At 39.8% G+C, this 24,207-nt stretch overlaps 1 protein-coding gene across 2 annotated transcripts in view; it reads left to right on the top strand.

The window, feature by feature from the left end:
• SLC44A1 (solute carrier family 44 member 1) overlaps positions 1-24,207 on the top strand; it is an 85,328-nt gene that overhangs the window by 46,374 nt on the left and 14,747 nt on the right. For both annotated transcript variants that reach the window (XR_010920769.1, XM_067553288.1), the window contains exons 5-12: positions 4,405-4,489; positions 9,179-9,348; positions 11,695-11,784; positions 13,795-13,934; positions 14,726-14,912; positions 18,113-18,278; positions 21,989-22,145; positions 22,377-22,460. Coding sequence is in view for 1 of the 2 variants with exons in the window: in XM_067553288.1 (XP_067409389.1) it covers positions 4,405-4,489; positions 9,179-9,348; positions 11,695-11,784; positions 13,795-13,934; positions 14,726-14,912; positions 18,113-18,278; positions 21,989-22,145; positions 22,377-22,460 (1,079 nt within the window). In the remaining variant the exon portion in view is untranslated. The remainder of the gene's footprint in view (positions 1-4,404; positions 4,490-9,178; positions 9,349-11,694; positions 11,785-13,794; positions 13,935-14,725; positions 14,913-18,112; positions 18,279-21,988; positions 22,146-22,376; positions 22,461-24,207) is intronic.

The raw sequence follows: 24,207 nt of genomic DNA, 5'->3' as shown, positions 1-24,207 counted from the left end.
ATGTGGGGGTGTGGAAGGTGGTAGCTGTTAATGACTGCTGGGATGATTAAATGAATTAAACCCTGCCCAAAATTTACAAGAGCCTCCAGTCCTGCCCATCCTGGGTATCAAAAGCCCAGGATGCCATTGTCCAGCTGTTAATACTTTCAGCTTCCCTCCAACAACCAGTTTAGTGCAGACTTGCCAAGTATCATCCATCTTGCAATTTACTCTTGCAGTTGCCAGATCTGTTGTGTTTTTGATGGGGGACCAATTCTCCCACAAAATATCCTGTAGTCAAGGGAGTGGGCACTGAGCTGCTAGTCCAGAGACAATCAGATGTAATCCAGTTCTTCTACTGACTTACTGTTATCAGTTATAAGCATACAGAAATATTATCAACCAACGTCTCATACACCTATCTTACAGGCAACTGTCATTCATTTGTTTTACAGAAGAGTGACTCAGAGAGTGCACTCTCTCTCTTCAGAGAGAGCTAGGAATAGGAACCCCGCTCTCCAATATGACAGACATAAATTTTTTCCACACTACCTTTCAGAAAAACTGGGCCAAATTACTTTATTATGAAACCCATGCTATCAGTGTCGTTCTGTCTCCCTCTCAAGAAAAAAACATACATGGAAGATTAAGAATCTGCTACTTCCACCATGCTCATGGTTATGGCCCTTTAGTTCAAATGGTAGAGGCTCAGGGTTTTAGATCTAGAGGTCCCAGATTCAGTTCTTGCAGACAACGCAAACAGGGATATCCTTACACTCTGCTAGACTGTCTATATTGTTTCCAGAGCCAGGAGCAATGCAGAAATGCTGATATACTCAACAATTTAGTATTGTCTCACGGATAGTTATATAACTCATCAACGAAGTCTGTTGTGGTCCTTCATGTGAATAACAGCCTGATTTTCCCCCCGCTGGGTTTGCTCCTATAACTGACAGTGGCATTATACTTTGTCAATAGAAAAAGGAAAGATATTATTTGAATTTAGCAGAAAAATAAATGCCCTAAGGAATACTATACTGAAACATAATCACTAAAGGAATCTTCATGTCTTAAATCACCTCAGTCGCTTGTGGAACATTCAGTTTGTTGCAACATCACAGAAGGCAGATGGTCATGTCATATAATTTAGGTTCAGCTTCCTCCAAAGTTTACAAGGTCTGCAATATTTTCCATTCTTCACTTCAGTGGGGCTTTTCAACACAGTGTGTTCTTGTACTCACGCTTTTCCAGCACCTTTATGCAATTCATGTTAATTGTGGCAGCATTTTTAAGAGTACAAAGGTTAATAGCTGCTTAGTACCTGAATTGTCAAATCCTAAGCAAAACAGAAGGCCAGATTTCAAAGGAAATAATGTTTGGTTTCCAAATCATAGAGTTCAAAGCTGGATTTCTCAATTTTTCTGGGCGTGGGCCACAGTAAAAGAGAGAGCTTCTCTCCTGCAACATCTTCCCTCCTCTGCTCATGGCCATATACTACCCTTCTGGTGGCTGGACCAGCTATTGATGTGGAAAGGTAATATTAGGAAAGTAGCTTAAAAATAAATGATATAACTTCAGAATGCAATTTAGCAGCTGGAAGCGAGGTGCAAAGACAACACTGTGACCAGTAATCTCTGTGGACCACTAGCAGGTACCCTGGATCACAGCATAAGAGCTATTTTCCTAGGCTCACAGTAAGTACAGCTTTTGAGTCCATCCTCTACAAGATGCAGTTTGTTGGCACTCTCCTGATTCCATCTCCAAATGTAGCATGCCCACTGGTATAGCAAATAATGGATTTGCTGCCTCATTCCCTTGATTATTTTTCAATTGGATATTTGGATTCCAGCAAGAATGTCCCTGAACCATTTAGAATGAATGGTGTTTCTGGTCAATTTGTTACTCCAAGTAAGGCCGATTAGACAGAGAGAACTCTTATCTCTTGCAGAGTTGGAAGCTCAAACAGTGACTAAATCCCCCAAATGTTCAGAAAACTGCCACCAGACCAGTGTACTCATATACAGTCTTTACCAAACCAGGATAGCTGCTTGTGGGACTGGGGAGGGGAAGGCAGAAAGAATCCTCTCTCTTTTCTTCCTCCTCCCACAAGCCACAAAGTGTACAGCCACTGTTGGAATCCTCTGACTGGTAGTTCATCTGATGTGTTCCCATCTTGAAAGGACTAGTGTTTAGCAGTGCATCTGGTTTCCCTGGCTCCACTTCCACTCCTCCTTAGCCCAACATGTTTGTGAGCAGCGATATGGAGAGAGGTCCTGCAGAGCTGAGTTCATGTGCAAGGGGTTCAGCTCACCCTGGCTGTGCTCACTAAATCTACCATCCCCATCTTCTGCCCTAAGAGCTCAAGGCCATTGAAGGCAGGGCGTTCTGCAGCCCAGGGAAGGGGACATGATTTGGTCCTTTAGATGTGAGAACGAGGGGTTGAGCCTTCTGTTACATACAAACATCTTACAGATCATCGCTAAAAATGAGAAACAGTGGAGAACAAAATTATTAGACTTCTAGGCTTGCATCACAAATCAGTAAATGATTCTCCTTCTTCCCTTCTCCGGTCCTTGTGTCCTGCCTTGGCATCCGTTAAAGATTCCTGATATCTGAACTGAAAAAATGTTTCTCCTTGTATTCCCAAGATGTGCTGGGCATACAGATGGCCCCTTTTCCTACTGCTAACCTTTTCTGGGATGTTTTGGACTGTTCACGCTCGCATTTAATCCTGAGTTTTGCATATTTCAGTAAAGATGTTCAGATTAGATAGCTTTGCACTACTATAGAGCCTTTCATCCAGAGAGCTCCAAGAGCATTGCAAATAAGTTTGCAACACCCCTGCTAGGTAGGCAAGTATATTATAGCCACTTTGCAAATAGTAAACTGAGGCACTAACGCTTTATCTAAATGGCAGAACTGGAACTAGAACTCAGGACTCCTGATGCTTGATTACCTTTTTCAGCCAGTCCTTGCTTTAACAATCTGCTAACTAAAGAGTTTTCCTCTTCCTGAAAAATATAAACCATACAATTCATATACAACTGAGGCTTTTGAGACTGTTGGGACACTTTGCACTGGTACTCTCAGGCTGTGCCCATTCTCTATACAAATAGAGGATTCCTGTCTGCAGAGGTAGCAATCTGACACCTTTCACCAACATTAAATCCAATAAAACAAGATGTTTAAAAATTATAACACATTCAGGACCATGCAAATGAGCACTGGACTGTCCTGCTAACAAACTTAAGCCTTGTCTGTGCCTGACAAAAGGGGGATATGTTTGTTAACCCAAATGCATAATTGGTCTGTGGTATTCTCTGCTACAAGATACTTATGAGGCCAGGAATTTAGCAGAATTAAAAAAAAAATTAGGCATTTATATGGATAGTGAAAACATCCATGGTTTCATATATCGGATAAAAGTATAAGAGATGTAAGCCCTTATGCACTGGGGCATAAGCCAACCATATATAAATGGGGCTTGGGAACAAACTTCCCTCTAGCAGCAGGTCACCACATTACAGGGTTTCTTGCACCTTTCTCTGAAGCATCTGTACTGCAGGATTCTATAGTAGACAGACCACTGCCTTGTTCTGGTATGGCGATTCCTGTGTTCCCTGAAACCACTGGTTCCGATGTTTTCCTATCATAGCCATAGGCAAATGGGAGGAAATGCTGCTATGTCATGCAGCACCATTAGGTCCAGTTGATACTGGCGCAGCAGTTTTAAAAACTGTGCTTAAGAACGGTTTGAACTTGGTTGTAGTCAACCTGGTCTCCAATATGGTTTAACTGACCAGTGCAAGGAGAGGGATTCACCTTTGTTAGATCAGCTGGGCATCTATAGTGTTTGGCAGTAGAAACATATGAGAGCACTTCTTCGGACAGGTCTTCAATTAGCTCTTTCTTTACCCTCCCTAGTTCTTCCTCTCTTTGCTCTCTGTGAAGCATGTGGATAGTAATGTGTGTACAGTGAAATTGACGTCTACCAATAAAAATCTGATCCTTCCATGCCTAATCATGGATGTTGTCTCTATGCAATTGTAATGCCTTAAGAATGATTGAGAAACAGCTGGGGGGAGGGGGAGGGAATAATTTCAAGGAGTCTAGCAATTTGTGTCCTCCTTCCTTTGAAAAATGGACTGTGAATTTAGCCTCTTTCTCTTGGATGATCAAATGATGACCCAACTGTGGATGTAAGGTGCCAATCTAATACAACATAAGATGGGCTTGATTCAACATTCCATTACAAAACATTTACTCTCTAGAGGTCTGTTGTAACTCTGAACTCAGTGGAATTTTAGTGGTGTGAAACTAATGTAATGGAGTGGAGAATCAGGACCATTTTCTATTTTAAGATGATTTGCTGAGAACAGTAATATTAGCTTTTTGATCTTGTAACATTTTTTTTTCTTTCAACAGGATCCAATTTATGTAGCTATGAACTACAGTCATCTGAGTACACTACAAATTCTCTGCTTTGTCCTAAGCTCCCTGTTCCAGAGAGGTAAGTTTAACTGCTTCTTGTCTAATTGTTTGTTCATTTGTTTGAAAAAGGTTTCATAAAAACCTAACAAAGAATAAATTAGGTCGCTCTGTAACACACCTATGTTTGTTTTTAGCATGTTAATTCTGTTGGTACAAAGGTCATCTTTAAAGAGATACTGTCAACGTAACACTTTAAAAAAAAATCTATTGTGTTACTAACGTTGCTAAAACTGGAATATTTAAAAATGCTATTTGATGTTATGTACTTGGTGCTGTGCAATGTGCTGCAAATCAGCTTGCTTGCCACTCTTAGAGCTGGTTGCATTTTAGCGGTGCTATTTGTACACAAAGTATGAAGTGCTTTGGGGTAAAAGGTGGCATATGCACAGAAAGTATTATGTTTGTCATTTATGGTATTTGCTTCTTGCACTTTACTCAGCCAGGTAAACTTGAGGAGTCTGTTTCATTTTCTAGTTCTCTGTTGTGTCTAAGTTTCCAGCACTAGAATGCTTAAATGGCAGAAAGAAGGATGGGGTGGGAGATCCAAGTATGTGAAGGCACTCCTTAGAGCAAATTATTGCTCTAGTTTTAATGCTCAAAATTTCAGCCTAGGGCTGCCTTGGCTGTTTTTGGTTAAGTATGTGATAGGGATTGTAACAAAGAGGATGCTGCTGGCATTGGGAGCCCAGCTGTATGTTTGAAGATTAGAGTGCTGCATAGAAGTAAAGGGACAGTCAGCATTTCAGATATACAGCCAGTTTTTAGTTGTTCCGCAATGTGATTATTTTAGGGCTCAGTCCTGCAAACATTTCTGTGAAGAGCCCCACTGTCTTTAACCAGATTTCTACAAGGGTGTCTGCAGCTTTTGGGCTTCTGTGTTTTCAGCTGAAATTGAAGGGGCTTGCCCCAGCAAACACTTGGGACCAGCCATAGTTCTTACTTCATAAACAAGCCTGGTCTGATTATATCTGTTCAAGATCAGGCCATACACTCTCTGCATAGACATGTACATTTTCCTGTAAAGGAAAAACAAAAAAGTCCTGGAAAGGATATAGCGTATTCATTTTAGTTCTAGGACCTGCAGTTTTAAATGTCTTTTGCTTACCTAGGTAACGTACGCAGTTTTTTAAAGTGGTGGCTATGATGAGCCGCAACTAGAAGGCCGACAATAACATACTTCCTCTGAATTTCTTTTGAACTGCACATCAGTAGTCTCTGCAACAGACCCAGGCATAGACGCTGCACTATCTAACTAACTAACTAAATAATTCCAGAGTTAATTTGCATATTCAAATTGCTTGTCAGTTTTAATTTTTGCCAGAATTTTATGTACTTTTCTTCCTAAACATTCCCATATCATTCAGTTGGATTGAATTTTGCTTAATAAGCAAGCAAATAGAACGGAGTGTCATGTCACTTTATAATACCGTGCAAATTCCTGGCAAAAATGCTTTTTTAAAATACTCTGAAGGAGCTGTTATGTCAGTGGAGGGTTTCTCCATTTTATTCTACAGTTATAAGTTAAAATAAAAACAAAAATTAAATTTTAAAGTTTCCAAAAGTTTGACTTAAGCCCCCAAAGAAAATGAAAGGAAAATACCCAATAGTTTGCCTTTGACTCACATCGTTGTGTTTCAAGATTATGCTAGTGCAGTTATTGGAGTGAGCAAGTGCATTTGGAGAAGAAATGAAGTGGTCTGAAGAGTGGAGAAATAATATAATCTGCAGGAAGAAGGATGCTGGGGAGTAAAACTCCCTGATGTTCCCTTCTGGGAAGCAGATCCTCAGCTGGTGTAAATTATATCACTCCATTGAAGTCAGTGGCGCTATGGCAACTTATATCAGCTCAGGACTGTCCCCTGAAGTTTCCCAGTTTCAGTTAGGAGGTCAGGTATTCCTCATGTCCTGTGGAGAACCACACAGATCTTGGGGGACTCTGACATTTCAGCGTTGGAACTCTGTCCTCACTTGCTCTGGCTTCCTCACAGCACTGCCAGAGATAACCACCTCCTCTAGCAGCACTTCCTGGAACCTCTCCCCCATGCGAGAGAGTAGTTTCATTTCATGAAGGTGGTTTTGGAGCAGGGGACTCTAGAGAAACCTAGCCAGTTTTCCCCTTCCTTCCTGCCTCTGCCTATTCCAACTCTGCATAGCCCTGGCAGAGGAGCTTCCGTGGGATTGGGAGAGAAAAGGAGAACATGACATAGCAGCAGAATGGTCCATTCTGTTGGCACAGGCCCCTCCCTGTACATGAGTAGGCATATATGAGTTATGGGGACCCTAAGGACCTGTTTTGAGGCCCACTTGATAGATAGCTACTATTCTTAGCTCTGTATTCATTCCTTTGTCCTTGTCCAATTAAACTGGGTCCTTATTATAATTTCAGTGCAACTGTCAGATTTGTGCTTTTTTTAAATTTATTTATCATCATCCTCTACTAGGCAGATCCTGCTGATGTTGATCCTGCTGATTAAGCAGCAGATTATTCTTGGAATCTTATAATTTCATTTAAGTCTGTAATGTCCCAAGGTGTAATCAAGGGGCCTTATAAATAGCAGAGGTCGATGTGACTAGATTTATTATTTCATTTTTATTAAATAAGACACATCACATCACATGCTCATTGAGGCAGAACCAATGAAATAGAAGCAGGTCTGTGCTGGATTGTCAAAAGTCTCATTTATTCAAGAAAGGTTGTAGTAACTACTGCCCTCCTTTTTTTATTAATTATAACAGTTTGTATTTAACTATTACACATAAAGGGCAGGTAACTTAAATGTACAGTGTAGTTGCCACAAGAAGGGTATTAAGAGGTTAATATAGGAACGCTGTGTGATAAAGGCAGAAAGTATATATTTCTCCTCCAGGACATATTGCTTTTAATATCTTCTTTCAGAATGTTTATTTTCTCAGCAAGATGTGAAAAATTTTCATGTATTTTGCATGTTTCAAGATTAAAAACATCTTTGGCAGAATCATCACACTATTTTTCAGTGTAAGCCTGTGAAATTTTGTCGTCTTTCTTAAAATTGAAGCACATGCATGAATTAAAAGTGCAAAGCCCTCCAATTTCAAGTCTTTCAAATTTCATTGCATAATTCTGTGCAGACCTGCAATACACTAATACACTTCAAAACTAGCTCCGTGTTCTAAAAAGGCTGAGGGAATATATAGGCTGCTTTCTAGATGGGGAGGTCATTACTGTGGGTTTCATTTGATTTTTAACAGCTCTGACTAAATGTATAGCTATTCTGCTTAACTGCTGTCTTTACCACTCACTGAAAGCAAAGTATCACCAAAAGCGTCTGCAAACGCATTTATTTAGATCAGCACAGTTAACTGAAATCCTTATAATTTAGAACTGTCTATCAGTTTCACAAAAGCGTGAGAATTTGTTGTTTAGTTATGAGGGTGATCATAAAATCCTCCCAATTCTGTACTGAATAATTAGATAATTGTGTTTTTAGCATGTTATTTCTCCCCCTTCCCCAAATAATAATGCATAGAGGTGATATTCTTAAAGCAGATGATTCTAACCCTATACACTAAGTGAGGGTTAGAATTTTGATAAGGCTCACAATTAAAAAAAGAGGTGTCTGGAACAGGAAATCTGTGGCTTCAAAACCACTACTAAAATGGAGAATCCCAAAGGGATAGCGTGCACTGGTGTTTCAGTCTATTGAAATCTTGCAAGTAAGACAGTAGGAACTGATGGGGAGGAAGGAAAGATACTAGAGGCTAAAAGAGAGATCAGTTTAGTGTAAAAATATTTTATTAATTAGATTCAATTACAAGCAAGAGGATAGTGCTCTACAAAAAAGTGACTTAAATGTAATGGAAAAAAAAATTAAAAAATAAAATAGACAACCTTGATAGACTTGACGTGGTGAGGGGACAAAAAGATGCAGCTCCCCAGTGGGCAGCATTGGGAAAATAAAATCTTACATTTCTCATTTTAAAGTCTTACATTTCTGCTCTCCTGTATCATCTGCTGGTGGACTGCACACCTATGTTTGTTTACTGGGGTGAGAAGTATAATGCAAAATGTCAGTATCCCTTGAGAGAGATTCTAATATCATTGAAGTTAAAGGGGAGAATGAAACAATTACAGGCCCCTTCACTGCATTTGTTATAAAGCAGTTAAATATGTATTTAGCGAAGTATTAATGTAAGTAATCACTGTAATTTTCATCTCCTGTGACCAGAATGAGCCTAACACAGGGAAAGAATAAGATATTTTTATCATGACTGCTTGGCAACAGTTATAAATGGTGACATGTTTTAGACTAATGTGTATTTTTGCAACTATAGTACAGTCATTCTTGGATTATTTTTTGCTACAAAAGTGGCTCAGTATTCCATTCTAAAATCAGTGAAGGCCGTTGTTTGAGCTGGTGTACCACATGGCACTTAACTGACAGATGTTTAAGGTGAAATAAGAAAATGTTCTTTGGAGAGGCAGAGGGTAATATCCTATTAGAATATGCATGCTACCTTCTTTATAGAAATACTTGTAAAAATTGCATCATTCCTCATTGTGGTCATTGTCATTATAGCAGCACCTCTGCATTAAACTCACAACTCTTTGTTATGATGTTATGAGGGTGGAGAGTATTGCATCAATTCACCTTTCATTTGTGTGTTGATGTGGCATTTATATTAAGTAGGAGTAATTTTTTTTCTGATTTTTTTTTTCTTGTGTCACCAGTGCACCTATTCCATTCTTCCATCGCTGTGCTCCTGTGAACATTTCCTGCTATGCCAAGTTTGCAGAGGCCCTGATCACCTTTGTCAGTGACAGTAGTGTCTTACACAGGCTGATTAGTGGAGTTATGACCAGCAAAGAGATTATAATGGGACTTTGCTTGTTATCACTAGGTAATGGTTTTTCTCATTATTAGCTGTTTCATAGTACTGCGATAGGAGACTGTGAACATCCTCTAGCCACAATATGAACCTAAAACATATACAATAATACACCCTCAGGAAACTGTTCAAAATGCTTTTTAACTCAGTAGCCAAATAACTGCTTCAAAGAAGTACACGCACAACCTCAGTTTTTCCTCTTCTCCCCTTATTTAAGATAAAGTGTGGGGTGGGGGGTTGGACATTGTTCAGTGCTCTTGCAACAGCTGTTTAAGTCATCCAGAAGCGGCTGTACTTCATAATGCTCATCTGGCCCGTCCACTTCCTCCTCCACCTCCTAAAAATGAGAGCAATGCATTGCATTATGCTTTCATAAGCCGGGGAGCTAGGCTTCTTTGTGTGTGCAGGGCCCAAGCATAATTTTTTCAGGCCCAGTACAAACTCATAACATGGGCCCCCTCCCACACACATACCACAATCTCTCATCCCATACATACAATCTCATGAGCCATGAAACATTTTTTTCCTCCTGGTAATGGGGGTTGCAGCCTGGGCCCCTCAGGGCCTCTGGGTGCCCTTAAAGTGTACCCTTTTTTCCCCCATGTCGGGGCCCTGTGTGTATGTGTCTTAGCTATTTGGGCTGGATTTTCAAAGGAGTACAAGGGAGTTCGGTGCAGTTGGGCACCTAACTCCCTTTGGCTCCTTTGAAACTCTTAACCTTGTTTTTAGGAGTGTAAACGTTGTTGCAAATGTGTTATGAAAAGTTGGGAAATTCCCAATTCTGGGCCTTAGATTTCTCATTGGTCATGGATATCATACCAAAGTGAAGTGATTGTGTTTAAACAGACCCTATAAATGAAGGTGAAATTGTATATATCCAAATTTATTACATTTCTGATCAGCTGACTTGCTTGTGATTCTTAGTGTGAGATCCTTAACCTCTTAAAAAACCCAATCCCTGCTGTTACAGCCATCTGTCAAAAGAGTATGTCATTAAAGGAAAGTACAACTCTGAAATGATGACTGACTGCATGGTGCCACAGAGTCTGTAGCAGAAAGAAAGGGCTGTGTTATACCAGTCTGTCTCTGCAGTAGAGTGCTGTATCTTGACTGGAAAAAAATAAAACACAAAATCACTTCCTGGAACTAGCTGCAAAGAAACCCACAGAACTATTTCTTCCATTGCACTCAATGGTAATGATAATGGACCTGTAATAATTTCATCTAAAAGTTAAAAAAAAAAATAATTAAGAATTTGCAAACTTAGTAGCTCTATTAGCAGCACTATAGTTGGTTTAGTGCTAGATTTTACTTTACATATTTATTGCAAAATTTTATATGAAATTAATTTGGTCACTTAAGTTAAAGGAGCATAAAAATGTGATTGCTTTCAGATCACATTTTGTGCTCCTGTAATTTAAAAAAAAAAATTAAACCAGACTGTTAAATTTAGTTCACAAAGCAGATCCCAGTGCCTTTCACTTCAAAATATAACCAGTACACACACACTGCATGTTAGTTTAGAGTGATAATGTGATGAGGATTTTTAGCATGCTCAGCCTATTTGGCAGGGCAACTAATGTGATGCCCGTGCTCGCTCCCTGCAAGGGAAGTAGCTTGCCTGTTATAGGCAAACTCCGAAAACAGATGCAGAAATATTTATGTACCAGTCCAAACAAATGAACTTTTAAGTGGCATGTTACATCTGATGCCATAATGCCAATTGCACAAAAAAACCCACCTGAGATGAGCTTTGAAATGGGGGGGGAAAGTTATTAGATGAGGAAATATGAAAATTGCAAGTAAAAGATTATTGCAGAATCAATAAAACTCAGTAAAGTACCCAATTTGAATAATAAAAATAAAACACAAAGCAGTATTTTTTCCTTGTAACAAACATGGCATCTTAAAATATATACACATCATATTATCTGCACTGGTTTACCATGTGTGTTTGCATGCAATTTCTCCTCTGCTGCTCAGAGTTGTGCAGTGTTTTCCCAACTCATGGTATTAAACTCACAGTTCTGTCATGTCCTGTTTGTTCTGTCATTGTCTGAATACATCTGTGTGTGGGTATATTATGTTTTGTATATAGTGTATTATGTAAATGCACACATGCTCTTTTTATTTAGCAAAAGCAGGAGTTGTAAAGGCTACTTGACTGACTTTCTGTATTTCTGTAGTGAACCATAGGAAAAGAATTTCTTTTTTTAAAAAAGATTCTGTTAATATGCTGTTAGCTTAGTGTAGTGAGAGAAACTGAACTTTCTTCCCCTCGCTCATGAAAAGTCTACCTTCGTAGGGTGTTCCTCTTTGAAATAATTACTCTGCTTATTTTATTTATCTCTTCTGTAGTGCTGTCCATGATTTTGATGGTGATAATCAGGTACATTTCAAGAGTGCTTGTTTGGATCTTAACAATTCTCGTCATTTTGGGATCGCTTGGTAAGTCTTGATCGTTTCCTTGTTTTTGAGAGCCAAGTTCTGATTCCCTCCCCAACCCCAAGGGTCGTCAGCATCCTACTCAGAGCCACTTCTTATTTTTGCTTTACATTGACCTGTCTCGAGGTTCCATGGGGAAACTGATATCTTTCTGGCTGAGTAGGACTGAACTAGGTTCAGTCATTGCTGCTCCTTTCCTAGCCACACGATTTCTGCACCTCCTGCTTGGTGGATGAGTGTGCACACAGCCCATGACAGCCTGGAGAGTGAGAGACCGGAACCTATCCAGAATCCCTATGTAGCAGTATAGAGCCCCATGGGGCAGAGCAGCCCCATTAACATTTAGGATAGGTTCTCAGGGTGCCTGAGCTCCGCTCAGTGCACTTAAGCAGAGGGGAACATGTCTGGTTTCCATCACTTTGCCTCCTCTCCTTGTATACCTCCTCCAATCCTGGGGACTGCTGGGTGGGGCTAATTAGGCCCAAGAGCAAGTAATAGCAGCCTGAAGATACGGGATGACTTAATCAGGCACACCGGCATTGCGATGCCAGAGATTCCTCTACGCAATGTGAATTCCCAGATGTCCCATTAGGGCTGCTTTCCAGCAGCTTTGGTCTACCACATTAACTTTAACTTTGGTGAAACTGAAGTTTTATATTGTTGACCTTCAATAATACAGCCAAAATATTGGGTGAGGGAGGGAAAGGTTAAACTATGTGACCACCGTGATTTAAGGTCCCTTGACCTGCCAGAGCTAGAAGAATTTCAGTGTGCCAGTAAAAATACTTTCAAGATGACTTAGCTCTTCTGAACTGTGCCCACTGATAACCTTAATTACATTCTGAAAAACAGCATCGAGTGCAAAGACTTTAAAAGTTGTGTTTTGTGAGACACGCTGCTCTGTTTGCGTTAGCGCATCGTTTGTGAAAGCTCCATATGCTCAGTGACAAATCTGGCATTTCCCGAGTCCTAGACCTGTCTTTTGAAATGAACAGATCCACCAGCTAAGGTTTTTGCACTGTAGATAGGCACACTGCAGCTGATTCACAAACGTTGAGGCAAGCGAGAGGGGAATTGGAGAGAGAGAAGAAATATCAAAAGAAAAAAATTAATTATTTGGAGGTGTAGAATCCCAGATCTAAGGAAAGGTTATGTCTTAGGTTCTAGCTATTTTTCCAACTGTGAAATCCTGGCCCTATTAAAGTCAATGGGAGTTTTGCCACTGACTTTAGTAGGGCTGGGATTTTCCCCAGGGAGTTGAATTAATGGGAGATACTTCCCTCTCTTCTCCTTAGCCTTTTATTTTTGTTTTTCATTTTCCCCGTCTCAGGCGAGGTGAGCTGGCTTTCCCTATCACTGCTGCACTTCTAGTGCATGCATCAGCTCTTCTTGAGGCAGGGAAACCTATCTGTGATTATTTGAGGTGTTGTTTCCGGTACTATGGATTTTTCTCCCTTTCCTCTCTCTGTCTCCTGGTTGTTTCCTTTCCTCTTCCCTGGGGGCACTTCTCTCTGAAGTGTTTACCCTTTCATTTATTCCCCTTTCTTTGCTCTTGTTTCCCTATGTCCTCTGTGGGACTCCCTCATTCAGTTCTTCCATGCTAATTTCCCATACACATCCTACCACATCATCTTCTGCTCCTGTCCTTCCTTACCTCCTTTCTGCTACTCTGTTGCCTGTCATATGGGAGAGGTATCTGTCCTTACCATGCCTCCCCTGACTAGTGGCTTCACCCTGTCCTTTGGAAAACTCATAAAATGGGGAGTACTGATCCAAGGTGCTGCAAAATTTTCAGATGGACCTACCATAATCGGAGCAGTGCTTTCTTGAGTAGCAGACAAGTGGGAAGCCAGAGCACTCTGCCTTCAAAATCTTTCAGAGTAGCACCAGCCTACTTGGATATTTTTTATCAGTGTAGATTATGCTGTGCTGTGTTTGGCTTATTCCCTTCTTTGTGAGTCTGTTATGTAGAGAAGAATATAGTATTTGTCCTGTCTTTAATTCAAAACATAGGAGGCACTGGAGTACTGTGGTGGCTCTATGCTAAGCAAAGAAAGTTTGTCAATGAAACTCTTACTGCTGATCAGCTTCAAGTAGCCAAAGACAATCTTCAGGCCCTCCTGGTCTATGCCATTTCAGCTACTGTCTTCACGGTAAGTGCTTTGTAAAATTGTATTCCCTTTTTCTGTCATTCTCGCCGTGTTCTTTGACTTTTAAATGCAGGTTTTGTAGTGTGTGCATGACAGATTGAACATGCTTCAAAAACGATATCCCTCTCTCTCTCTGCTTGTTGCTGCACTTTCTACCATTAGGTATTGTTCTGGTAGACCTACTCTTCTGATGTCAGGGGACAGTGTATTGTAGGGCCTGAACCCAAGCTAGTCTTGCGTCACTCGGAAGTCAACTGGGACTTCTGTGCACAGAGCAGCTTCAGGATTGGACCCTTAATCTGTATGTTCACTTGCTCTTGGGTACTGTTTGTCAGATAAATCAAACACACAACACTGAGATGATGCCTTATCATTTCGTTTTAGTCATTAATCCACAATACAGGCATCAAACTTATCTGACAAGTTCTCCAGGTTCTGTTTCAAAATATAGGGAAAATTCTGCCCTTGTCTACACCTGTGCATTCCCATTAATTTCACTGAGTTGCACAACACAACTGAGTGATAGAATTTGGTCTATAGTCTCATCAGTCTGAGTGTCAGTTCAAAGAACTAATTTAAAAGATAGCAGGAGTCACCAAAAATGTTTGTATTGATAAATCAATCTCTTAAGTATTTCATGTAGGATTAAGTTGTGTAAGATTATGGATTGGTTTTAGCCAAATGGTGTTGGAAGTGTGATTAGTTTGTTCTACTTGAAGATCCTGTGTTGCTTACTGCACCCGATGGTCTGCTTTTCATCACCTAAAATGTCAGTTGAAAACTTCTCTCCCCAGGTTATCTTGTTCTTGATAATGTTAATTATGCGCAAGCGAGTAGCTCTCACCATTGCCTTGTTCCACGTGGCTGGCAAGGTCTTCATTCACCTGCCACTGCTAGTCTTCCAGCCCTTTTGGACTTTCTTTGCGCTCATCCTGTTTTGGATCTATTGGATCATGGTCCTGCTTTTCCTTGGCACTGCAGGTATGTGGGCACATTGTTTCTTTTAAATAAACTTTGGTACTTTCTTATATGGACTTCAGATGTAGTTAAAATTTGAAGATGAAAAAATTGCTGTGCTCCTGTATATACCTGCTTTAGTTACTTTGAATGAGCACGGAGAGTACTTTAGTACTGAAAGAGATTACTGTGTGTTCTTATGTACATCTGTATTCGTCATCAGGTGTTAGGATACTCATTGTTTGGTGCCCTGGGAATGGCTTTCTGCCACTATTTTGCCCCCCTTTGATGTGAGGAAGAGCAGCTGCAGGGATGTTGTAACATATGCAAGCAGTAATCTCCAAGGGACTGTCATGCTATCTGGGAACTGCTTGAACACAGTATGGTCTGGTTATGGCATACTCCATATACAACAAGGGACCTAGAAAAGGAAGGTGGAGAGTTTACTGTGCCAGTTTTATGCCACTCAGAGATTTCCCCCTGCTAGGGAAAACTTAGCTATCCCTTTAGGGCAGCTTTCAAATAGTGTATCATTTTTGACTGTCTCATTGATTTGTAGAGTTACAGAAATTAAATGCAAAAAAGCATGTCAATAAATCCAGTAAAAAAAAATAAACTTTAAAAGTCAGGAAATGTACAACTTCAATCTGATTTTATCTTCAAAAATTAAACTCAGCACATCCTTTGAAATAATGTCATGCCATTTACAACCATTATTTAAAGTGGTCAGAAGTGTTATTTCTGTTCCCTGCTGTGTTTAGAGGGTATTTTGACTGGACCCGAGAGCAGCACCACCAGTCGCGCTCAGGTCTGTCCCTGGTCCTTCTTCCATTTTTTCTGTGTGTACAACCAGCCGCCTACTGCTTGCAATCTATTCATTTTCAGCTCTGCTGCAGCTGTTATCAGTAAACAATCTCTGGCAGGGCCTGGTGCATCGTCAGCAGCCTGACAAAGTGCAGTCAAATACACAAAGTAAACTAACAGAATGACAGAGGAAAAGTATTTCTGTAATCTTTGTTACGTTGATCTTAGGGGTTACCTGTAACAATCGCATGCAGATAAATGTAATTTTCAAGTTGATGGTATCCTTTTAAGGTTCCTGCAGAAATATCAATATAGCCACTTTGCATATATGTTGAATGTTATGGCATCAGTTAACAAAAATACAAGGAATAGAAAATACTACCTACATGCAATGTGACTGTGCTGATGTTACTGTTGAGGCTATAACTTTGCATTTCTTGACTTTTTTATATATTTCCTATGACATTGACATTATATTAACCGTTTTTTGCATTTAATTTTCCTTCTTTTCATTGTAGAGGAAAGGGTTAAGTCCTGTAAGGACTTTAAGGCAGCACAATCACTTTAGCCACTACTTAAATTGATAAATGCATATTTATATATGGATGTATGTATGCACAGAGCATCACTCAAAATGCACACAGTAGCCAATTTTCTGTTGTTTGTGACTTGAATAGCCAGTCAGATTTTTCAGACATGGGGCTGGTCTACACTAGACAATTAGATCCACCCAGCTACGTTCCTCAGGGTGTGAAAAACCCTCACGCCTGAGTGACATGGTTAAGCCACCCTAAGACCATGTGTTACCTTCCGTGCCTCTCAGGGAAGGTAGATTTACTACTGCAATCGGAGAATTTCTCCTGTATTTACACTCAAGTGCTACAACTGTGCTGCTGTAGCATTTTAAGTGTAGAAATAGCCTTAGTAGTGAACATACTCCTCAGTAATGAGGCCTGTTTACACACACAGTTTCAAGATAAAGGCCTGGAGGTCCACCTGAGCCCCATAGACGTTTCCGGGGCTCAGTAGAGGTAAAAGGATAGAGGAATTTGTAGGATTGGAGCCTGAAAGTTTAACTGATTTTAGTTAGTTCTATACAAAACTGTGGCAATAACTTTTCAAAATGGGAAAAGTATATTTTTCAGAAAGTCATAAGCACATGGGGGGGAGGTTGTTACTGGAACACCCAAATGCTTTAAGACAGTGATTTTAGTAATATAGTATATACAATATGCTAATTTAAAAAATATAAAATATAGTAATTTTAACACTTATTAGATCATATAATTATTTCAGTCTGACTACGAAAAACAAATGTGATTATTGACCCTGTTTTTAGCAAGGTTAAAGCTCATAAAATTTGTTGGTTCTTGGTTTTGTTGTTTTACTGTTAGTTTATTTTTAATTGTATGAGAAGTGATGTTTATCTGGGGAACAGTGAGTCACAATATTTTTCTTGCACCTGAAAATGGCTGAGATCCTAATTCTGCATTTTGACTTCTGTTGGGTAGATCCCCTGCCTCCACATGGACCCACTTGCATCATCAGGGCCAAAGTTTGGGCTTTAATAATAAAAAGCTTTGATCAGTTTTAATTGTTTGTAACCTCAGCCCTGATCCAGCAAAGAGTACTGCATGTGCCTAATTTTATGCATTGATGTCAGTGGGATGAAGTGTTTTCTATATTGAAGTTAAGCAAATGTTTAAGTCTTTGCAGAAACAAATCCATACAAACTGTGTATCTGTATTTCTCAACTACTAGAAGCCAAAATGTACAACATTTCTAAAAATGAGTCAAAAGAAACTTTTTTCCAAATACTAATTCACTAGAATAAAATTATTTTGGTAGTGTTGTTCGTCTTCCAAGATTTATATAAATCTGAAACCGTTTACAAAAAGTTGAGATCTAGTGCAAACCTAAGTGAAACACTAATGGTTTTCAGATTGGATCTTTTTATGCACTGGTTATGTCAATTATTGGTATTTTCCTGGATCTCTTTTGCTGTTCATATCATTTTGATGGGTGAGAAATTTTGATGGGTGGGGCAAATTCAGAATGACTTAGTCAAGTTTCCTTCCATTACGTTTTGGTATAAGAAATCATTCTGCTCCCCCCCCCCCCCCCCAATTGTCACATGGCTAATAATTTTTTTTAAAAGTTGTTGGATGTTGAGTGTGCTCTGGTGAGTTTTTTAAAATCCTTCCTCTGCACAGTCGTTAACAATAATATTTCTGTGGGCTGACCCAGCAACATTATCTCCATTATCAACTGTCCATTTAAACTGAGGTTAGTGCTTGATTAGGAGACAGAGCTGCCACTCAATAAGTGATTGAGAATTATTAGCTTAACTACAAATGGTTCCTTCTTTCCAAGTTGATATTGTAAATGCTATCTGCCTCCTTTCCCTGATTTGTTCCTAGGTAGCCCTGTCCCAAACGAACAAGGTTTCGTGGAATTCCGGGTTTTGGGCCCTCTGCAATACATGTGGTGGTACCATGTGGTAGGGCTGATCTGGATCAGTGAATTTATTCTTGCGTGTCAACAGATGACTGTAGCAGGGGCTGTCGTGACATACTATTTCACGAGGTAAGAACTTCTTAAACAGCTTTTTCTTAAGAGACCTAGTAACTGAATCATCAAAAATAACCAGGGCCCAAGCTTGTGGTGAAATAAGCAGAAGCGTTCTGCCTGGAAGCTGAAAAGCAAAAGTAAATTCCTTAAAATAAATAGTGTGTTTAGCTGGTTATGTGCTACTTTAAAGATGTTAAGCACTGCAGTCTTGTTTGCCCCTATGTCCCAATTACACAGTGAAGACCTAGATGATTCATTTTTTAAAAAAAGTAAAAAGCACCTTGACATTAATCTCTTTTCAGTTTTAAAGTGGATAAAGCTCCATTTAAGTTAAAGATAATTGGCACTAATTGCCTGGGATCACTTAGTTGAAAAATACTGCCCTTTAATTATTTTCACCCATTCATTTGTCTGTTTCCCAAGATTACAGAAATTCCCATTACAGCCATCACTCTCATCTGAATTCAGGCAAGACTATATACTAATGTTCAAGTGAAGCAAAATGTATTTATTAAATCTCCATGTACCATCACCATGCATGAGTCCTAATTTGTAAATCATGCTATACCTTATATCAGCTAATGTACTTAGAATCATAGAATATTAGAGTTGGAAGGGACTTCAGGAGGTCATCTAGTCCAACCCCTGCTCAAAGCAGGACTAACCTCAGCCATATCAACCCAGCCAGGGCTTTGTCAAGCTTCAGCTTAAAAAGCTCTAAAGATGGAGATTCCCCCACCTCCCCAGATAACCCATTCCAGTGCTTCACCACCCTCCTAGTGAAAAACATTTTCCTAATATCCAACCTACACCTCCCCCACTGCAACTTGAGACCATTGCTCCTTGTTCTGTCATCTGCTACCATTGAGAACAACCTAGCTCCATCCTCCCTGGAACCCACTTTCAGGTAGTTAAAGGCTGCTATCAATTCCCCCGCCCCCCCCCCCCAATACTTCTCTTTTGCACACTAAACAAACCTAGTTCCTCAGCCTCTCCTCATAAGTCTTGTGCTCCAGCCCCATAATCATTTTTGTTGCCCTCCGCTGGACTCTCTCCAACTTGTCCACATCCTTTTTGTAGCGGGGGGGCCAAAACTGGACACAGTACTCCAAATGCGGCCTAACGAATGCCGAATAGAGGAGAATAATCACTTCCCTCAATCTGCTGGCAATGCTCCCACTAATGCAGCCCAATATGCTATTAGCCTTCTTGGCAACCAGGGCACACTGCTGACTCATATCCAGCTTCTTATCCACTGTAACTCCTAGGTCCTTTTCTGCAGAACTGCTGCCTAGCTCGTCGGTCCCCAGTCTGTAGCTGTGCGTGGGATTCTTCCATCCTAAGTGCAGGACTCTGCACTTGTCCTTGTTGAGCCTCATCAGATTTCTTTTGGCCCAATCCTCAAATTTGTCTGTATCCTATCCCTGCCCTCCAGCATATCTACCACTCCCCACAGCTTAGTGTCATCTGCAAACTTGCTGAGGGTGCAATCCACCCCATCCTCCAGATCATTAATGAAGATGTTGAACAAAACCGGCTCCAGGACCGACCCCTGGGGCACTCCGCTTGTGACAGGCTGCCAGATAGACATGGAGCCATTGATCACTACCCGATGATCTATCCAGCTCTCTATCCATTTTATACTATATTCATCCAACCTATACTACTTTAACTTGCTGATAAGAATACTGTGGGAGACTGTATCAAAAGCTTTGCTAAACTCAAGGTATATCATATCCACCACTTTCCCCACATCCACAACCCAGCAACCATTCATTTCATTGATATCCCTGCTGTGCTGTTTTTACAAATGTACAGTTTTTGAAAACTAAACATTACTAGGAAATGCACAGTAGTCAGGAGTAGTCTTGCACCAGCATGGGGATGGGCTAGATGATTTAACAGGTCTTTTGCATATCCAACACCTGTAAATTTATTAACTCTATTTTACCTGAAGGTAAATGATTTTGCTCTTACCTGCTCTCTATCCATCATCCCTTAATGGGAATTTTGAGTTATTAAATATCCATTTCCCTCTATACTTCACTTCCTTGCATTTTAAAATGTGGTTCTAGTCTGAAAAGTGACTGTGTGAAAATGGTAATAATGGGGTTCCATGTTGTTGTCAATGATTTCTAGAGCAAATGTACTTAATTTACATACAGAAAGATTTTTTAACTGCCAGTCCTGTGCTCTCACTCCAGGCTTTGAAAGCCAAGATGGGCTCTTTGTATCTCATGTAATGCTACCAGTTACAAGTAGGCTTGGCATAATTCAATTTTTTATTATTATTTTGATAGATAATATCAATGTTCATCGTTAAGCATTTTTTCAGTCCTTATTAATTTAAATTTTCACAGTGGAGGGGAATTATGGGGAAGGATCAGAATTATTTAATGACAGCAGACATTGAGAATCAGAAAGTTAAAGCTTTACAACGGTTAAAAGACAAGTTATCAACATCCCATGTCAAAATAGACAAAGCAAATATCCTTAAATCAAACTCTCTAAGTTTTCAAGCAGCATTTTTCTTACTCTGCCTATCTGTAAATTTCTATTATGGATGGCATCATCTTTTTGTCTGTGTGCGCATGTGGGGAAATTTATATTTATCTACATTAACAGGTAAAAATGTAACGCTTCTAAGCCGAGGCAGAAGGTTCTGCTGGCCAGATTAGGCCCTCAGTTACACCGGTGCAAGCCAATTGCCTCCTTCCGTTTGCACAGGTGTAACTGGTTAGAACTAGGTAAACTATTTTGCAAGAAGACGTAGAATCCAGCTCTCTGAAAACTGACTCCACAATGCTAACAGGAGCAAAAAGTTGTAAAACATTTTTCTCATGGAAGTCAGCATGACTCAGTACATGCAGGGAGCAAGTCTGTGGAATTAGAAGATGCTGCTTCTTTATACTTTTCAAGAGAAACCACCCTTAAGGATAGGTTTCCCTAAATTCAGGGGAAGCATTTTATTATTGGAACACTGGCAGTTTGTTAACATTAATCCTTTTATCATTGAGTTTATTTTCTTAAATCTTGTCATGCACTCTTTCACTAAATGCTGAATGGAGATGCTTTAGAGAGGGAAATAGTGATGGCTTGCTTTAGAGGAAACAAATATGAATTATAAGAATAAATTTTTAAAAAGTGGCATCAGAAGACTTTAAATGTGCATTCTGTTCTTCTTATAAATACATCCCTATTTATCTTTATAAAGAAATACTTTGTTACAGCACCTTGCTTTGTTTTAATACTTAATACTTGGTTCCCTGGGTATGTGGATGGGTATATTCGGAAATACAAAGGGTCTGAAAACAGCTTTTGTGTAATGAATGTGAATCTGCATTTTCCAATATATAAAATAGGGAAAATCCTAACACAATCTTGAGGGGGAAGGGAGAAAGACTTGCTACTGTTTTTCTCTCTTTTTGAAAGTGTTTGAATTAGACATTCATAAAAATTGTAGAACTTAAAAAATGTATTGGTTAGATGTAACTATAGTGTGGGCAGGTATCCCCTCACAGCTCCACTGATAACCCATCCTTTTCCTATTACATTAGAGCTAATACTCTTATGGACCTTGCTTTAACAGTGTCCACTGAAGACTAGAGTGAAACCCCAAATTGCTTTTCACCTATAAACTCGCTCAGAATTCGTCTGTAGTTGATTTGTCTGACATTGTCCATATTGATGATATTACTTTATTTTATTTCTCTGATTTTTCATAGGGAGAAAAGGAATCTGCCGTTTACTCCTATTCTAGCATCAGTAAATCGCCTTGTTTGTTACCACTTAGGAACAGTGGCAAAAGGTTCTTTCATTATCACGTTAGTGAAGATCCCACGAATGATCCTTATGTATATTCATTCCCAACTCAAAGGAAAAGTAAGGGAATCCTACTTCTTATTAAAATAGTTGGCTCCAAATGCTTAAAATACGACCTTAAATTTTGATCCAAGAAGTATGTGTGTGTTCATGAAATTTAAGGGCTGACTTCTGTATATTCTAACCTATAATGTATAGCCCATGCATTTACATTTAATGGTCTTTAGTGTTCTTCGTCCTTTGGGGTGTTTTTGAATGTACTTTTTTTTTCCCCCCCTGTTGCCATGCTAGGAAAATGCCTGTGCTCGATGTATGCTGAAAGCTTGCATCTGCTGCCTTTGGTGTCTAGAAAAGTGCCTGACTTACTTAAATCAGGTAAGATTTTAAATATTTTGACTTTTTGTATAGAGGCTGACAATTTATGTGATTGAGGAAGGCTAGTCTTAAACCAGAAGATGGAGTAATTTCTTCCTAAGGTTGACACGTTAAATTATACTTTGGAACTTGATTGAACCTATGTACTTCAGTCATGTCCCCATTACTGAAATTAAAGTACATTGTGATCTCACTGAGACTCATTACGTTAGTTCTCATTACAGCGCCTGGGTGAAAAATTGTCCAAATTCCTCTTTCTGGAAAAGACATTTTGTCCTCTAAAAATGAGTAATCATGTCTGAGTAATCCAGCGTTCTAGTTTAATGGTTGAATACCACCCCAGGCTCTCTCTCTCTCTCCCCAGGCGCATTTAAGTTTGAAGGTGTATTGATGGTAACGCAGTGCGAAGCTTTTCTCCTTTTTAATACTTCAGCATCACGGATTTGAGAAAATGCAATTTTTTAAGTCACCATCTTTCTTAAGGCGAGGTCTGCACAGCAGGTGGGAGGTGTAATTCCCATCTCGAGTCGATGTACACACACTAGCTCTGCTTGAGATAGAATGCTAAAAATAGCAGCGTAGCTACAGCAGCTTGGGCTGGTGCCAGAGTCCAGCCATGTCTGGGATTCTTGGTATGTGCTCGGGCAGCTAGCCCGTGGTGCCATCACAACCACACCATTATTTCTAGCATCCTAATGTGAGCAGAGCTATCATGTACATCTACCTGAGCTGAGAATTGCACCTCCCAGCTTCAGAGTAACATTAGCTAAAGAAGGAGATTGTGATGGGTTGTCTAGTCCTATCTGTTTCCTTGTGGGAGAGTTGTGCTGTAGTCTGTTAATATATTTTTCTTCTTTACTGTTGTTCGTTTGAGACAATATTTCATATAATGGAGCTCCTTCATCTTTGATTTCACAAACCTACATATTTGTGAACCAAGCTACCTTTTGTAAGTGAGCTCATTCTCCTTTAGGGTCAGATTAAAGTCATACAGAGCATTCCTTGTAGAGGCCACAAGATGCATTTTTGGAAGCTACCTTATTTTCAAAGCTTGGTTTCCAAAGTTGTGATGGAACTACCAGACAGAGCATTACAGCATACTGTAAAGTATCACTGGATGAAGCTCTAACCTGGGCATAGTCCTGTCCTGTCCTCACTAGCCCTTGTTTTTGAATAGTCTTAATGAAGATCATTAGTGATGTGTGTAATTCTTGGAAATTATCTTTGTTACCCTCGACTTATCTATTCAGTGATGCTGGACAGAATTAGAAATGTTTTCTGTTCCAACATCTTGGAAGTAATGTCCCTGACACATGACCCTCAAACTACTGTATGTCCTAATTTTTTTTTTGTCCAGCTGCTTAACTTGCTAGTAATGTCGTTGTTTTCCTCCTACTCCTGCAGAGAGATTCCAAATTATTTTTCTATTAGCATTTTGGTGTAAAACTGATAAAAATATGGAAAGAATAAGCAAGGCAGGTAGAAAAATGGCTATTGGCCGTGACATTTTTCTCTGTCTATTGATCCAGCCACTGCCCTGGGGCAGGTGCTGAGAGGGAGGGAAGCTTGGTTTAGCAGCATCAAGCTGAGCACTGACTGGCTCCACAGCCAGCACAAATCCTTGCGTGCCTTTTTTTTGTTTATGAAGCCAGCGGGGAACACTGATGGGATTTTTCATTACACAGTTCCTTTTCTCCATAACTCTGGGATGGAGCTGATTCTCTTGAAAGTGAATGTCATGTTCCTG

Source organism: Emydura macquarii, unplaced genomic scaffold (genome assembly GCF_026122565.2).
Source record: "Emydura macquarii macquarii isolate MOO-44397 ecotype Brisbane River unplaced genomic scaffold, CSIRO-AGI_Emac_v2 contig_1451, whole genome shotgun sequence".
NCBI lineage: Eukaryota > Metazoa > Chordata > Testudines > Chelidae > Emydura > Emydura macquarii.
The sequence above is the reverse complement of the archived record's forward strand: the minus strand, read 5'-3'. Positions and strand labels throughout refer to the sequence as shown.